The sequence below is a fragment of the Populus alba genome, chromosome 3, assembly GCF_005239225.2.
Source record: "Populus alba chromosome 3, ASM523922v2, whole genome shotgun sequence".
NCBI classification, from domain to species: Eukaryota; Viridiplantae; Streptophyta; class Magnoliopsida; order Malpighiales; family Salicaceae; genus Populus; species Populus alba.
Window position 1 is genome coordinate 18465646 of NC_133286.1, and position 18773 is coordinate 18484418.

At 32.3% G+C, this 18773-nt stretch overlaps 1 protein-coding gene and 1 non-coding gene across 6 annotated transcripts; one reads left to right on the plus strand and one right to left on the minus strand.

Annotated features, from left to right (window-relative positions):
- Nucleotides 1-10074: 10074 nt before the first annotated feature.
- LOC118054440 (putative pentatricopeptide repeat-containing protein At5g13230, mitochondrial) lies at nt 10075-17120 on the minus strand. 5 transcript variants are annotated; one of them, XM_035066037.2, is made up of 3 exons: nt 14357-17120; nt 13438-13494; nt 10075-11022 (listed from the first exon to the last, which is right to left on the minus strand). In XM_035066037.2, the coding sequence occupies exon 1, from the start codon at nt 17033-17035 to the stop codon at nt 14573-14575; it is 2463 nt and encodes an 820-aa protein (XP_034921928.1). In that variant the 5' UTR covers nt 17036-17120; the 3' UTR covers nt 10075-11022; nt 13438-13494; nt 14357-14572. The 5 variants fall into 5 exon arrangements, with proteins under 5 accessions (XP_034921928.1, XP_034921927.1, XP_073264391.1 ...); XM_035066036.2 differs by lacking the exon at nt 10075-11022 and adding an exon at nt 11076-11328; XM_073408290.1 differs by lacking the exon at nt 10075-11022 and adding an exon at nt 11076-12489.
- A 1190-nt stretch (nt 17121-18310) lies between these two features.
- Nucleotides 18311-18394, plus strand: LOC118054756 (small nucleolar RNA SNORD36). The gene has a single exon (XR_004688547.1). It is a non-coding gene; the product is annotated as a small nucleolar RNA SNORD36 (small nucleolar RNA).
- The last annotated feature ends 379 nt before the right edge of the window (nt 18395-18773 follow it).

The window sequence follows — 18773 nt, forward strand, 5'->3', positions numbered from 1 at the left end:
ATTGAAAGCAGATAGATGTTTTTAATTCGAAATTGACGTAGTACCATAAAGCTTAAATGAATTGACCGCTGAGATAGGGTGTGATATATAGTAAAAACAAATCTTAAAACTAGGTCATAGCGCGTCGACAAATGTACAATGTAACTCCCTCTCTCTCTCATTTCACAAGCAATAGCTCATGAACATGCTTTCTTTTGCGTTGCCGTGACAGGGACTGGTATTAACTACAATGGTAGGGTTCTGTCTACACCGATGGTGGATCGATTAAAAAAAAAAAAAACAGAGAGAGAGAGAGAGAGAGAGAGAGAGGATCCCTTTTGCAGGCTTGTTGGATAGTCTTTTGGCATAGCCTCTCCATAGTGGGTTGCGGGGTGATCGTTCAAAAGTGAAAAGGGGGCCAACTTTTCGATAAACCCCTCTTTTCTGGATTACCACACTTTGCAGTGCATGTTCCCTTTGATTACAAGAAACGCCTTCTCACTTCTACACAATATTATTCGTTTTTACATGGACGTTGATGGGGGCACTTCTTTCATAAACGGGGACTCCTTAAAGTGAATAGACATTCTTATCCTTCTTTTTAAAAAAGAGTCACAATTAACTTACGCAGATCAACTAATAATATCAACTAACAACTTAATAACCCATCATTTCTTAAATCTCAAAGTAACTCAATTCCTTCAATTTAAAAATTTATAATTCAATTATAACTTTATAAGTTGAAACATACTTAATCTAATTCTTATCAATTCCATACAAATTTAATTTTTTTAAAATTTTCAACTAAACTTTAAAGTTGACAAAAAAAAAAGATAATAACCGATACCCAACTAATTACTTATTATTTATTCAATTCAAGAATAATCAATTAATATACTAATTATTATTAGTTACACATTAATTTGATTTTCTCTAAATTGACTAAATTAATTGGAATCCAACAAATTATCTATCATTTCTTCAATTTAGACTTATTCAATCTAAATTAATATATTTAATCATTATCAATTTCACATAAATTTATTTTTTTTTTTAATTCCCAACTTAACCATAAAATTAGCAAAAACTAATTGGTACTCAATAAATTATCCATTTTTTTTTTAATTCTAACATGTAAGTTACAAAATCATACTTAATTTTATTAAGTGACAAATTAAATTTATTTTACTTAAATCCCAAAAGTTTCTAAATTGAATTTTCAATTGCAGTTATAAACAATTTTAGAAAACATTTCCGAACATCGGTGTATATTTGAGATAGAATTAGAAGAAATGTTATAGATAAATTATTATTGGTAGATGGAATTTGGAAAATTAATTAATTTATCAAAAACATTTCTTAAATTTCAAATGAAAATTTTCTATCGATCCATAATATGTGTTTTTCCTCGTTGTGATAGATAAATTAAGCAAGCAAGATCATCTAGTATAAATCTAGAAGCACTTTCTTTTTATCTAAAGATGAAGGCAATCAAGTCCCTCAACCCAATTATTCTACAAGTTATTAGAGAATGCTGGGAATTATGTTGTCCTTTCATATCACAAGAATCAACTCGGGAATTTATGGAGAAAAATCATGCATCTATCGGAGCAATTTAAAGGAATTGATTCATTTAATTTGTAAGGAAATATTTTTCTATGTTTCAATTCTCATGTATCAACAATTATAATTGTGGCTTAAGTGTAATTGTAGAAACTCAATTTTCACCCTGAGGAAATGTTCTTGCATTGTTATGGTAACCGGTGGCTAACTTTAGGCAACTAGGCATCATGTGGGCATTTTTTTTATGAGAAATCAAAGAGAATATTCTGAAATGAAAATATTCTCCAAGGCATTTATCTTTGATGAAAAAGCTGCGTGAAATCTCGAAAGATTTACTTGAAGACTATCGTGGTAGGTCAATCAATTGGATATCGTCATGGTACTCCACATTTTGATTTGCGGTTTGTCCTCATCTGTACAATCTTTCCTTTGGGGACATTCTCATTACCTATGAGATATTTCTGTTTGATTGTATGATTTAAAACTATTTTTAAAAAAATTTAAAATTTATTTTGTTTATTTATTTTAAATTAATATTTTTTTATATTTTTATATTATTTTAATGAGTTGATATAAAAAATAATTTGTTAAAAATAAAAAATATTTAAAAAAATAACCATAATTATATTCTTAAATATACGTAATTGTCATTACTCTCTTCGAAAGCAGAGTATGTTTAAATGAATCTGTACAATCTTTCTATAGTTTAGCCATGAGGCGTTTTACGTTCAAACTTTTGTGGATATGAACCAACGAAATCATATAAACCTAGCTCGTATTTATTTTAAACATATTTGAAATTTATATAGTAGTTTGGTGAAAGCTTAACTTAGTCCCAAACTTAAATACTCATTCTAAATTGAGTCCCAATTCTTCAAACTTCATTAATTTGATCAAAAACATTTCAAAAAACTTATATTTTATTTTACTGTTTCCTCTTGTTCTTAATTAATAATTTATGAGGTTGTTCTACACTGCTCCCCACACACATCATCAATTTTCACACAAACCTCATCATTTCGAAGCCCCTACGTTTGTATATAAAAGGATGTATGTCTATTGTGTTGCCTCTTTTTCTTGGCCGGCTGGTTCAGAGATTCGCTTTTTTGACAACTCCATCCACTTTCTTCCATGCTATCATTATTTACATTTATCTTTATTATGAATTTTACTACGAAAAAGGGTACTTGCAATTACACTACTATTGACTTGGAGCTCCATCACCTTTTCCCCTTCTCTCTCTCTCTCTCTCTTTTACTTTTTATGTTTCACAACCCAACTTTTACTAACACTATAACTTCATTTTTGCATGAAAGCGAAATTTTATTTTTTTTTATTAATATATTAAAATGATTCGAAAATATCAAAATATAATTCATTTAAAATTCAAGTCTTTTAGAAACATTTTTTAAAATATAAAAATAATAAATCAAACATATTAAAAGATAATACGCTAATTAAAAAAAATATCCACGAAAGATGGATAGAAGAAAAATAAACACACACAAGAATAAACTATAAGGAGAAGTGACGACGTCGTTGAACATATGAGTTGTTATTTTAACTTGAAGCTCCTTTTCTGAAGGTACAAATTAATGACTTAATTAACAAAATCCTATTAATCATCTCTCTCTCTAAATCCTATGCTATTTAATTGATGTGGACTTCTGTTCCTATGCGTTATCTCTGATTCTAACCACTTAATTTTTATTCTTTTATATATTTTGGGTCCATTTTATTTTCAACTCTATCTTCCTTTTCTTTTCCCCTTGAGATGCATTTTTCTCTCTAATTCACTACTCACATTCGCATTGGTAGTGGCCTCTTGATTTTTCTCAAGAGATGACAGAATCAATTTTAGCATTTATTTAGAATCCCTCATGATTTTTTTTTATTAATATAAATATCCGAATTAATTTACATATATATATTTTGATTAATTTTTATAGGTCTTGAAGTTAATAATTATGAAAGTTTCTAATAACTCTGAAAAAAATTAAATTTATAATTATTAAAAAATAAACTCAAAACTTGATCAATTAAATTATACTTTAAAATATAATTTTTTTTTTATCTATGTGATAATGTTCATATTAATCCTTCCTTATAGTAGGTTTCGAAGCTAGACCCGCCCTCCTTCCAAACATTAACTGAAGTTCATTAGCCGGTAAAAACAAAGCTTTTTGTTCTGACGCTAAAGTACTTCTGCTAGTGATTTCCTATGGAAAACCGATAGAAATTATTTTTATTTTTATTTTTATTTTCACACACCATCGATCTGTGTTCGTTCATGTGGCATTCAAGAGCAAAGTACTTTTCTCTATTATTTTCCCAGCTGGTTCATAAAACATGATGTTTTTAATTAATGGGATGCTTGTGCATCCATAGCTGATCAATGATATGATAATTAATAGCATTAATTGTATCGTTATTATATATATATATATATATATATATATATATATATATATATATAGTCACTACATTTGAGTGACGAGCTTAGCACAATATGAGGGCGATCGCACCAATCAGGACAACAGGGAATTAAAAGCAGTATATAATCATTAGTCTCCAAATTTAATACACCTATTTTTTCAGCAATTTCCTTTTTAGAAATACTAAAAGTATTTCCAGTACTGCAGTAAACAAAATAGGAAACAAACAAACAAGTTATAAAGTAACATGAAAAATTATGGATTTATAAATATTAACTGATTGATAAAACATGAAAAGGAGTAATTATTTCATTAATATATATGTGAATGTTTTATGAAAAAAGCTAACATCAATCAAAGTCAACTGGATTATTTTTATTTTTATTTTATTATTTTTTAAATTTAATACTCTATCTTTTTTTAAAAGTTATTCAATTTAACTGTAAGTCAATTGAATCATGCTGAGACAACTTTCACACGATTTAATTATAAACTCAGGCTAATAGGAAGTTGAGTCGAGAGGTTTTTTCCCATCAATCTTATCATTTTTTCTTAATTTCATCTTCATGTTTTATTTACTGATTGGTTAAATTGTCTTTAAACAAACCAAGTTATTTTTGTCATGTCATAACAATTATCACACAATTTAATTTTAAATTAAAAAAATTTTGTATGTTAATTTTAACAATTGACAAAGATATTTTTTAAAATTATCGTGTCAACTAAATCATGTTAAATAGCGTTTATGAAGTTTAATCTTAAGCTAATGTTAGGAAATGAGTTAGATTAACCCGATGTAATAAGATTATTAAATAATTTTTTATTTTTTAAAATAAATCTAATTCATGTTGTGGCGCGAGACACAGTAAATGATTAAGAGCAATTATATTATTTCTCCTCGGTAATTAATCCATGCACCTCCTTTCCATAGACAAATCTCAAAAACAAAGGAGATCAGTCGCTAAAAAGAATCAAACATGCAAACAAACCAATCAACTCTGCATTTGTTTTCGGGAAGTGGTAAAAGAAACACACTTTGTAGTGTGTATTGGGGTCAGTGCCACACACCGTTAAAATTAAGTCTTGAAAGCGTGGACTCTGCATTGCTCCATGTTTATGAGAAACAATAATGATGAAGCCCACCACCTCTCGGAAAAAACAACCACCCAGATTGACAGAGAAGGGATTCTAGCTCTACGGTGGTCGATGGTTCAAGGTAAGAAGCATGCAGCCTCCGGTTTCCCAGACAATACCGGCAGCCTTGGGGTCCATAAAATTCCACGCTCTTAATCCTTTTTTTTTATTTTTTATTTTTGCATGGACGTGCTGGGGGTCTGTTTCTACGTGGGTCCCAATTACCTGACTGCGCGTGCAAAGCCGGAGTTCATGGGGGCTCCTCTGTGGACCCCCCCTTCCCCTACATCTTCATCACCACGTATCCTTCTCCTCCTGCTCTTTCTCTTTTTTCATTGCCGCCATTTTTATTTCTATTTTCTATTGAATTTGACAGCGAAAATGTATCATAGTATTTGGTTTCTCTTTTAAAATTAGAAAAATGAATATAACTAATATAGAGAGGACATATATATATATATATATATATATATATATATATATTATATATATATATATATATATATATATATTTCCTATATATATATATATATATTTCCTTGTTATTCGCATTTTAGAAAGAATAAAAATTATTTAAAAAATAAATTTATCTTTATTTTTATCCTTATCCTTATCCTTATTTTCCCCATAAATATCTTCTTTATCTTTTTTTATATCAATTTTTTTTAACAAAAAGATACTGATCGAATGTGTGTGCTTTGTTGGTTTTTTCCTACTTGCGGTACTAGTTAGTTAGTATTATTTATTAGTTATATCAAATTTAATTTATAGTTTTTTTTATTATTGTATATTTTATTTTAAGTTTTTTTTTTAATTTCATCTCTTATAATTTGTTACAATTTGATTTTTCTATCAATTTTAGTTCTTATTCTTTTTATTTCCATTTATTTTTCTCTTATTTTTTTAATTAAAATTTTTTTTATCGATCATGTTTGTCCATATTCTTTTTATTAGTATTTATTTTATTTAAAATAATTTATAAAATTAAAAAGAAAATTTTAATTTCATTATCTTTTAAATTTTTTATTTGTCAAATTTAATTTTCATTATTCTGATTACTATTTATTTTATTTGAAATAATTTATGAAATTAATTTTTTTAATTTCAACCTTCTTTAATTTTTTTTATATGTTAGCTTTGGTCTCTATTATTTTAATAATCTTGAAAATAATAAAAAAAATTAATAAATTATTTTTTAACTTATTTTTTATAACATGACTAAATATTAAAAAATATTTTACAACTTATTTTTTATAAAATTCTTAAATATTAAATAAATAATAAGAACCCACTTTTCTAGAGAAAAAAACCACTTTTTAATAAACAAATACACCAAAAGATCAAGGTATCAAAATTACATTTTGTTTCTGTCTGCAAATCTTGAACTTCGTGGGAAGATGGGGTCCATGCATATCTTAGTTGATTATATAGTTCATGTGGGGGACGGAATATAAAACATGAATGGATTTGTCATAGTTGAGTCACGTCGACGTTTGATCTATATATCATCAAAAGGTCAAAATAAATAAATAAAACTAATAATGATAACTAGCTAAGAAAAATAAAAAAAACATACAAATATATATGCACCGATAATAGTATTCATATGCGAACGTGAATCTTGCCAATATGGCTCCGCACTTTATTTGTGCACAATCTTTTGTCACATTATTGGCTTGTAACATAGCACATATATTCCTCCCACTAGCTATATATATTAGGTTCTTTGATGAAATGGATCATCTTAGTCAATGAACCAATGAAATACACAATGTGGAAACACTGAGGGAAAAGTAATCAGCACACGTTTTTTTATTTTCTTGGATTCGAAGGTTACCGTTTATCTTATAGGATGGGATATCTTGAGAGATTTGTTTTTATAGTGCCTTCTTTTTAAACTTAAATACGTGACCTGACTGTTTCCATGTACAGGGAAGCCTTAGTTGGCTGCTATTTTTATATATTAATATAAAAATAATTGTGTATTAATGCACATTTGATTCTGTGACTTCAAGTTAATGCCAAAGGTATGATCTGATCGGATATTCAAAGGGCAATGGCCATTGGAGAGTGTTCATGTAGCTTAAAGCAACAGGTACTGTTGTACATTTTGTGTACACAGCTCAAGTGATAAATGGCTGTGGTTGTGTATATATGTAGTTTTCAAAAGCTTGTGGTCAAAATGTCAGGAAACAAATTAATGGAAGAAAAGGTCATGACTATGAAAACAAGAACATATTGTGTGTGTGTATGAAGAATTTGGTTAACGTTATCTGTCAATTGTTGCCTTTATTCCTAGCTGACGTCCATGCAGTGTAGCTTGAGAGCTAGCTAGCTAAGAGTTTACCTTATTTCTTTCATCTTCCACCTTCTTTTTATTAGGTTAGCAAAAACTTCATGGCTAAGCTCATATATCCGTTGAAATTGAATGCCATGATCAGTGGCGGAGTTAGGATTATTTGTTAGGGGGGGCCAAAATTAATATAACAAGATATAATATTTGTTTTAATTTATTGTACATAAGTTGTAAAACAAAGGTAAAATATTTGGAGCAATATCAAATTAAGTCAAAGCCATAATGTTAATTTCATCTTAATAATATATCTATTACTTTAATGTTGTTGATTTTTATACCTATTAAATATAAACATACAAAATATATAAGAAACACTATCTAAAGCGAATCATTATTTATGTTTGATAAACTTTAAAATAAAGCAAAAAATAATAAAGAATGATTTTTACATAGTTATTTTAACTGTGCTCGTCGTTCTTTTATAGAATAGAAATCATCGATTATCATATCAATTGCGAATCTTTCAACAATTTGTTTTCTATATAGACAATCAAATAATTTGTAAGAAAATCATCCTCCATCTTATGGATTGCGAAGGCTTATTTTAACAATCCTTATCACTGAAAAAGTTCGTTCAATATGCTGTGAGTTATCAATATTTTTTTAAAAAAAAAAATCAATTCTTCTTATTTTGTTCATGTTTCAACCTAAAATCAAAACATTTATCATAAGAAAAAATTGATAATTTTGATGGCTCTGCTATATATATATATATATATATATATATATATATATATATATATTCAAGCACAATCAAAACAAACCAGTAAAATATATCTAATTAATTAGAAGAAAAAAAAATCACTATAACAAGAATTCAAAAAAAATAATTGGTAGAACTAGCAGATCTGAGAAAAAAAAGGAGCAAAAATGATAGAATTATATATATATAAAAAAAAACATCATCAAATTATTAACAAACGTTTCAAAACAAAACAAAATTAGATTTTAAATTTAAATTACCTTGTTTTGTTTGATGAAAAACAAATTAATCGGTGGCTTTGCATCGATCTTTTTGTAGAAAAATTTTGCTCGTGATTTATGTTTTGATCAGCTGCAAGATTTATATTACGGTAAATTAGTGTCTCTGTTTTTTATTTTATAAAATAATATTTTTATATTTTTTCCCTTCACACGTAGTAAAGAGTAAATTCAAAAGAAATCAAAAATAAAATCACACTTAATTTAAATTTAAAGCTCACCTCATTAAAATAAAAAATATAGCATCTCCTCACATTTAATTACTAATACCCAGCATTAAAAAAAAATTGTGTTGCAGGGGAGGGCCCGGGCCCTGCTAGCCCCCCCTTGCTTCCGCCCCTGGCCATGATGCTTTCTTTTTTCTTTTCTTATGGGTGGAGTGTTGTGCATGCTCACTCCAACTCCAACTTAAATTGAAATTCTAAAACAAGGGGATTTTGATCCTCGTGAATAAAACAGGCTAGGACTAGGAATGCTACCTGCCACGCTAAAAATTGGGTATCATTTACGTGTGTGTGTGTGTATTTTTTTCTCTGTTGCTAAAATATTAATTTTAACAACGCCTAAGCAATTCCATCAATTTTCAGTTAGACATGACAGGATATATTCCTACAAAGCGGTCCATGTTGGTCGGCTATTCCTTTACAGCCTTCAAGTGTCTTTCTCTGAGATTCACCTGACACCTGTTTCTCCCAACATCATATATATGCTTAATCTTTTATTTCTTTTTCAAGGCAAAAAAAAAAAAAACGAGAAAGAATTACCGTCTTCATATTTAGATAAATTCTTTTAGCATAAAACAAGAAGGAAAATTTCTGTTCTTTTGGTGAAATCAAACTTAGGAGAGTGATAGTATTTGGAGAAAGAACCAACTCAGTTCTGTGGTACTTCTGTGGAAATGCTCAAAACTCTAGATCTTGAGGATTTTTTTTAATAGGTACAAGCATGTATAAAAACACCTAATTAAGATGAATAAAAAAAAATATGTAAAAAACACAAATCATCATAGCTGTTTAAAAATAATTAAACCCTCGAATACATCCAAAACTTCGCTACTCTCTTAACCTTGAGGTATATCTCCCTTAACCTTTCACAGTACTGGAGAAGGAAGCTTTTAATCTTGTGATGGCCACAAAAATAAGCTGGGAATTGTCAAACATGAGACTCCATGGATATGAAACATTAAGTTTTACTTGAAATATTTATGTAAATACTTTCTGAAGTTTTGTCTCACCATGGTCTAGTAGTAAGAGAAATAAAGTGGGCTCTAGAATAATTTAACCGATAGCTTAGATCTAGGACCTGTTTGGTAGGAGAGCAAAGGAGATGAAAAATTACCAGTTAGCTCAGGTTTAGGATATATTTGGTAGGTGAGAGGGTAAAGGAGACAGAAATTTATCATTGTTCACACTGTTTAATTACTCATGTTTTATACATTTTTTAGAGGAGGAAAAGATTAAAAGGAGGTTAACATTTAACCCTCAAAGGGGGAGTTAAATATTAACCTTGGAGAGGAGAGAGTAAAAGGGTTTAATTTTCCGTGTTCCCCACCCCCCCCCCCCCGCCCTTTTTAAACCGTAAATATATATTATTTAATATTTTTTTTACAATTATATTTAATATTACATTTGCTTTAATTTAAGTGGGATTCACTATTATCCATATTTTTTTCAATTCTTATCAAACATCTTTAACTTTTCATCTATTGATATTATTGTTTTACTCTTGTAACACTTTGAACTATTAGATCTTTACTCTTAATATTTTTGTTTCTCTAAATTTTTAACCTCATACGTACCAAACATGGCAAAAGAGGTTTTCGTAAGGGAGAAAAAGGGGTGCAATTGTAAATTTTCTCCGCTTTCCTTACTAGTTATTGGCAGCTTACAGGACACCAGCCTGCATGTGGCTCCTGGATTGGCACCTACATTTTTCCATATTCTATTTCTTCATGGTAGCCGATGCTAATTATTAAGCTTGCCGGAATGTGTAACTGTTATCTATTCAATTGAGAGAAACAGCTTGACCGTGGGAAACTAAATAGGAGCAACATGCTTGTTACCAAACCTTCCCTCAAGATCACAAACTTAAAGGTAATGTTAGGTCATTTGCAATAAAATTTTAAAAAAATCGTTTACCTGAGTGATAATCTTGCTTGTCACTTGGGCCTTGCTAATTCTGAAAGCAAGGTGAGGTCGTTTTCATTAACTGTCCAACAAGGATGGTTTCCTACCTTTATCATTTACCGATGCAACAAGATGTTTAGTCCATGAGAAAGACGCTCTAATACTCGCAAAGTCATGGATATAAATCTGATTTAATCTTTACTCCACTTTCGCACTCACGAGGAGAAAGATGAGAGCTAAAAAATTATGGTTAGTAAGACGAAATAGAAACCAAGTCAATTGGCAATTCATGTTAAGATTGACATAATTAGTAAAAACCAGTTGAGAGTGGTAAAACTAGAGCACCAAATCGTTATAGTTGGTTCGTCAATTCTATTCTGACGAGGATACTCACCAACATAGGAGGTCCCCTGATCTGTAAGTCCAACTGCTGCTTTCTTAAAAGTTCCTAAGCAAAATGAGAAGAGCTAGGAAATTAGTGATGATAATTCGGCTCCAAACTAATAAAAAAGAGAAGCCAGTTCATTATAAGCTTAAAAAAACAAGGATCCAGCTTCCTTGACATTTCTGGAATCGATATCCACTCATCTAATTTGGGCTTATAAAACAAGCAATGGAAACCTTTACAATTCTCCATATGAAGCGCATATTAGAAGCTCAAATGCGTCAAAAGCTTTCTGCATCTGTCTTCATGATGAGCGAACATAGCACAGTGGATACCACTAACTTTAGCAAAGCTTCATGCAGAGTAATACTAGAACAGCAATCAAAAAGATTTAAACACATCAGGAGTAATAGTAGTAGATTCAAATATTTAACAATAGAGGCTAGGGCAAGTTAAAAAAAAGATAATTTTCTCGGATGATAAGTCCAAGTCCATGATCAACTAAAATACGGTAAGGGGGAATGAGGGACTGTTGAAACATCAGTGTTACCATAGCCCTTTCATCCAGTAAAAATTTGAGATGCAGTGAACTTGCTAGCATGGCAAATTTTCTCTATCCTCTATGGGCTATAACATGATTTTGGAAGATGAGAAGGGATCTCAAGAGTCAAGACATCAATAATGCTAGTGATTTTATTTGAAACATGACTAACAAACCAGAAGTCCTAAGAAGAGCACTGAGGATTCCAACATATCTAGAACTTTTCCAAAGTGTGAAATGATGCCTTCTGCCATGTACGAGCGGAAGTATGAACCATACAGATGCAAATTGTGATATAATAGTAATTGTGAGCACATACATGCTAGAGAGACATATCACGAATATCATCCGCTATCAATGACTGCAAACATTGAAGGATCTGAATGAAACATGAGCAAGGTCCCTGAGGACAAGATATTGTTGTGGTCAATGAGCACCATATTCTCAGTTTGACCTAAAGACGAACCAAATAGGATTTAAATAAAGATGTCTCATTGCCCACAACTTTGAATGTGGTACGAAAATGATGGATGGTGCTAAATTCATGGGATGGCATGCTTGTCAAGAACTATGATTACAAATCCAAACATACGATGAGGACTACACAAAGAGCCAACAGCACATTATCATCAGTGGAATACATTATATTCTAGTCACTCCGTATACTGTTAACAATGATTATGAAATTTTGAGCAGACAAATCACATGGACATTACATACGGGCCCTCCACCATGTGTTGTTACATGCATCGCAATTGGCTTTGGTCTTAACTAGTTCCCTCTTTCTTCATCTCTTTCCAATCTACACGTAATTTTTTGCAGTCACCGCAATAAGCAGTGGTTAGACTTCTCTTTTCTAATTATATCGTGTTGCATGCCTTTCTAGCTCTTCGTAATTATTTTATGAATTTCAGTTCTGCTTTTAATTTCACAGATTTGTATCTTTCTTCTCTTTTTCCTTCATTTTTCTTAATTCTCCCTCTCCCCAACTGCAGAAACATCTTCATCACTGTCATTGCCATTTCTAACCCTTCAATACTCACATAGAACATGACTGTTTAATTCATAAAAATGCCACCATGCATACAATGCTAGGGCATTTTCTTCATTTTTGTTTATTGCACAAAACAAATAATAACTTGGTTCCACCAAGCCTCACCAGGACAACTTCAATGATCGAAAGTAGATGATTTAACAAGCATAAAACATGGACGGCAAATTGTAACATATGTTTGCATGAAAAAACTCTAGCCATTGCTGCCTCGGGAATAATCATTGAAGGCAGTGTTTTGAACCAAATTTGTTATATTTAAACCAATATGGGAGGCAATTTGATTCCAAAAACTTCATTAAAAATTCATTCTCTCTGTTTTTTTTTTCTTTCCCCAAAATGGATAAATTTACCCAGATGAAACCTGGAAGATGCATCATATACATTTAACAAGGCATCAGTGTAGCAAGCTTCAATATTAAGAGACCTCGTGTTCTGATGATCAATAACTCTTTAAAAAGCAACTAAAATAAACACTTCCAAAACCAAAATTCTAAAGTTAAAGCACATTTTGAGAGGATAAAGGCAGTTCACTCTCTTGCCCTTTTGTAAGTTTAAACTGTCAAAGAGTAAGTGTGTAGTCCCTCAGCGAAGGCAGAGCTTAAAGGCGCTTTCATCAACTACAACAATCATAATAGGACAGCCAACAAGAAAATCCAGAAGGATGCATGAAGCACTTTTCTTAGACACGTGCATCTTTTATACAATCACGTCCTTCTCGAAGGCAATAAATTTCTGCACCGGATGTGAATAATTGGGGATGCATCACATCAATCACTCAAGATATAGTTCAAAAGAAGCTAGCTATCCTAAACCAAATTAAAAAAAAAAATACCACTTCAAGAAGATCAATCAATATATAGATAGACTGGTTGTAGATTCATACCTCCTGAACTTCATTTTCTAGGGTGAAAGAATCTATCCATTGTGATCAATGCCAAAGCTGCAAGAACATTTGAGGTCAATTGTGAACATTCCAAATAACAAAATCAGGCTGTAACATCCTCTTCTTTTTCTTTTTTGTGCGGAAAATGATAGAAAAATTAAAGATAACATTTCCATGCAAAAGATAATGCTTGAATCCAGTCAGCCAGCTATGTAATAAAGGAAGCTCTCAATTTATTAGATGTAAGGGCCTTCATATTTTAAATATCATGTTTCCTGAAAACCACCTATCATGAAGACCAAGCTGTTCAACTAAACATCGCCTCCTAAGCCTTATTGATTAGATTATTCTTGATATAATTAGCAGAACCTATTGAAAGCATAAGGGATAAAAATATTTCCACAAATTTGAGCATCTTGTTGAGCTGCCACTTCTTTCAAATACATAAATTAGCACAAAAAAAATTGCCAGCGCCAAAAATTAACATTGTCATTGTAATTGATGGGAAAAAAAATCAATCCATTGAGTTACACAAGAACCAGTCCCTACACAAGATTAACTCCTTCCAATGTATTTATACAAGACACACAATATATCATTTCAGGGATTCAACTGGCATAGAAAAGTGACCCCATACATTCTCTAATCAACCTCATCTTCCCAGAATGCACGCACAAAATATTTTTGAGCATATAAACTGGAAGCTTTGGAGAAGTATAAAGGGCAAAAACAGAATCAACCAACAACAGGCAATTACTAAAGACAAGAATGAGGCACCCAAGTTCAACAGATGATTCGCACAGCATTCATCTGAGTTCAGGAAACTTCGGTGCTTGTTTGCACATTAAATCATATGACCAACTCCCAAACTAAAATGTATCATAAAAAGTTAGACGGAGTTGTTTCACTATTTTTGTACCTTTTGCAGCTGAGCTAATATATGGCTGACGTGCAACTGCATGTTAGGTCAGAGTTTAGCACTGCATGGACATAAATGTTGATGGATTTGATTTCATGACTAAAAAGCAGAAGGCAGAGGCTTCCTTATAATTAATGAACCACCATGATTAGGAACTTTGTCATGCAGATGGAAAGTCTAGCTCCCAAAAAACCAAAATCTACCTTTTTACATCAATCACCAGTAATCACCACAAGAGCAAATTCCCTCATGAAAGTGATGGAAACGATTCATATCTCTGATAATGATATCACGCTGCACGATCTTTGATATTAATTTTATTGCAGCATGACAGTCTGCACATATTCGGAGATTCTTTATAATTCGAAGAGGGCTTATGGATGGTGTTCTAATTAGACCATAGGCTAAAGCTAGTCTTTCACTGTGGACCCACAATCGCTGTTCCTTGTCAACATCCTCCACATCAAGCAAAACAGAACTAAAATCAGGAACATAACCTTCATTCCTGGCTTTCATGTTCAACCACTCCAGCATCCCGTTGATCAATTTTGTGTCGGGATGTGAAGTGTCCCCCACAGAAAAATAATGAACCCTACCCTGGTTCTCAATCCAACTTAGGCCTGGTTCTTTCCTGATTCCTTTCCTTTTCATGCTTGTCCTAATGGAGGCCACATTTCCCCACCTCCTTGCATTAGCATATATGTTTGACAATAATACATGTGTTGCCTCGTCTTCTGGTTCTATCTCAAGAACACGCTGGGCAGAAATTCTTCCAAGTTCAACATCGTTATGGATGACACAAGCACTGAGTAAGGCCCGCCACACCATAACACTAGGCTCAAATGGAATTTCGTGAACCAACTTAGCAGCCTTTTCAAGATGACCCGATCTCCCTAAAAGCCAGACCATACAAGTGTAGTGCTCTGCACATGGTTCAATGTCATATTCTTCTACCATCGATTTAAAATAAGCTTGTCCTCTATCTAAGAGTCCGGCATTGCTACACGCTGACAGGATACCAACAAAAGTTACCTTGTCTGGTTTACACTCTGTTTCCAGCATCAATTCAAAAGTTTTTAGAGCTTCCCCATATAGTCCATGCACAGAATATCCTGAAATCATAGCGTTCCATGACACTTGATCATGTTCCCTTAGCGTGTCAAATACTAAACGTGCATCTTTAATGTTTCCACATTTGGCATACATATCTATCAAAGCATTGCCAACCACAGTGTTCTTGTCATAAATAGTTTTCACTGACAAGGAATGAATCTGACTGCCTGGTTCCAAGGCAGCAATACCAGCACATGCACGAAGCACGCTAGAGTATGTCACTTCCGTTCCCTGAACTTGGCATTCAAGCATATCTTTAAACAAACTCAATGCCTTCTCCCCATTGCCTGCCTGCACATAGCCAACAATCACCGTATTCCAACTCACATCAGTACAGTTAGGTGATTCTGAAAATAGTTGCAATGAGTTCTCCATCCTTCCACATTTAGCATACATATCCATTAGAGCATTTGATACAAAAACATTCATATCTAAACCAACCTTAACTACATGGCAATGGATTTGATTCCCCAATTGCAAATCCACCAAGCTCGCACATGCTTGCAGTAAACTAGCCAGTGTAAACTGATTAGGAAGCACCAAACCTCGCCTCATCCTACAAAACATCTCAATAGCCTCTTCACTCTGCTCACTCTGAGCATACCGAGCAATCATAAAACTCCAAGGAATCACATCATCTTTAGGCATCTCTTCAAACACCTGTAAAGCATCATCAACATCCCTGGATTTGATGTACAAGTCAATCAATTCAACACCAACAAAAAGTTCTTCCAAATAAGATGTTTTGAAAGCACATCCATGTACAGCCTTTCCCACATTAAACACCTCCAGCCCAACACAAGCCTTCAACACACTCGCAAAGGTAAAATTATTCGGTTTAAACCCAACTATCCTCATCCGTGAAAAAAGCTTCAAAGACTCTTCAAAACACTCATTCTCTACATAACAAGCAACCATCCCAGTCCAAGAAACCATATCCTTGTATTCAATCGCGTCAAAAACTTGTCTTGCACATTCAGCGTACCCACAAACAGAGTAACAATCAATCAAAGCAGTACCCACAAAGGCGTCAGAATTAAAACCAAGCTTGTAAACACAAGCATGGACACTAAACCCCAATTTAGCCCACTCAGCACTGACAAGCAGCTTCAAAACAGTACTAAAAACAAAAGGGTTAAGCTCATGACCCTCTCCGTGTAACCTAGAAAACAGCCCAATAGCTTCAGAAAATCTAAGACACTGACTATAACCTTGAATCAAAGTAACAAAAGAAACCGTATTTCTGTCAGGAATTTCATCGAACAGCTTAGCTGCATCAGGTAATGAGTCGTATTTTACATAGAAATTTAAAAGAATGTTGTTAGCAAACAAGTCTAAGCAATTACCCTTCTTTATAATCTCACAATGAAGATATTTTCCGGTGGCGTAGTCACCGTTTCGGATACAACTTTGGAGTAAAGAACCATAAATGTAAGTGTTGAATTCTGGTGAAGAATAAGAAGTGCGTTGGGCTAAGAACGTACGTTGAGTGATGATGCATAATGCGGTGTTGGATTTACAGTGATTAGGATGTTGTAGTAATTTAGAGCGAAGCAATCTGATCATGCGCTTTTGATTTTGGTTAACAGAAATTTGGAAGGGATAAACGGAAGAGCATAATGAGTGAAGGCCATCAACGGCTACAGTGGAGGGGGGTGAACGAGGAATAGAGATTGAGATTGAGGCATAAGGGCCGGGCCGTGCAGACCCAGCCCGTAGTTTTGACGTCCCATTGGACAAAGCATGCAGTGATCTGTGCAGTTCTGGCCCAGACCCTACACTCTGAACATGTTTAACAGGCTACTGCTATGCCATGATAATCCATTACACTGCCTCCTTTTATTTTTAAATTTTAGCTGTTTTATCAACAACAACAAAAAAACAAAATTATTTTCTCAAATAAAATAGAAGAGAAAATCAAATTTATAAACTCATTAATTATTCTCAAATCATATGTGTTTTTGACGCATGAATGATAAACTATTTGTTTGATGAACTGTGAGCTAATAAAAAATAAATAAACAAATGCATCATATACATAAATCTATATAATTTGCTGACACAAAACTCATTACAAATCATGTTGTTGTAGTATACTCATCATGCAAGAGTTTATTTCTGTTTTTTTTTCCCCAATGGTTGCTTCTAATTAGGGACCATTTTGCATTAAAGAAAAGTTAATAAAGGAGGTAAGGGACATGCATGATTGGATACTATTAAAGAGCTTTTATAATATTTATATTAAAGCTTCGTCATCAAATTAATAATAATTAATTTGCCTTTAAACTAATATTATAAGCTTGTCTTGAGCTAAATCTTTTGTAGTAGTATTTTTATTTTTAATATACATGAGAGTATTATGTTTAACTCATTAGAATTGAAATTTGTGTTAACTAGGGATATATAATATAATTCTTTAAATTCTAACTGGTAATAATAATATAAAAGATTTTATTTTTATAATTATCCTTTCATTAGATGATCCAATGAAACTTATATGATAAAAGTTGGAGTTTATGTATTCAGACGATAAAACGTGAAACATTGGAGTACCTTAGAAGCCGCAAGTGCTTCTTCTATAGACGGCGCGCGTTCAAGTTGTAAGAAGAAACGGCGTCGGTTTTATGTTTGTTTTAGTGATTAGGGTTTCCGGATCCTCTCTGCTCTATATAAAGTACCTTACAGCCGCTGCGTTCTCAATTCGGAAGACTAAAGCGAGATTCGAGATTTTTTATCTGATTTCATATTTGTTTTGTGCTTTCGCTCTACACTTTGTGTAACTTAGCTGCCTCTTTCTCTTGTTTGTTGTTTTGACTTTATATGGGAAGATACGGAGGATTTGAGCAGGTGATGAGGATATTAATATTTTGATTGCTGATTAATCCATGAAGCTTCAAAATTCGAGCTTTTTAAAACTGATGCTCATCTCTCCATTCCCATTTTGCTTTTTCAGTTTGAGTTTGCTTTTTCCCGTTGCTTTTGATGCCTCGACAACCTAGTTTTGCTTGGATTTAACCCCATATTTTCATTATTTTTGTCATTTATTTCGTCAGCTAAGCTGAGGTTTGTTTTTATTCGTTTAATTCTAACTCGTATGCCTTGATTAGTCTAAATGTGAACAATGGGAGACTTGATTCTCCAGACTCCATGCTCTTGAGAAGTAAAACCTTAATCTGCTTTATTTGTCCTTGTAGATCTCGCTCTCTATTCAAGCGTATAGATAAATGGATCCAAAACCTTGTTGTATGTGCTTAAAACTTGGATCTCTTCCTTTTTTACTTCGATTTGAAGTATTAATTATTAC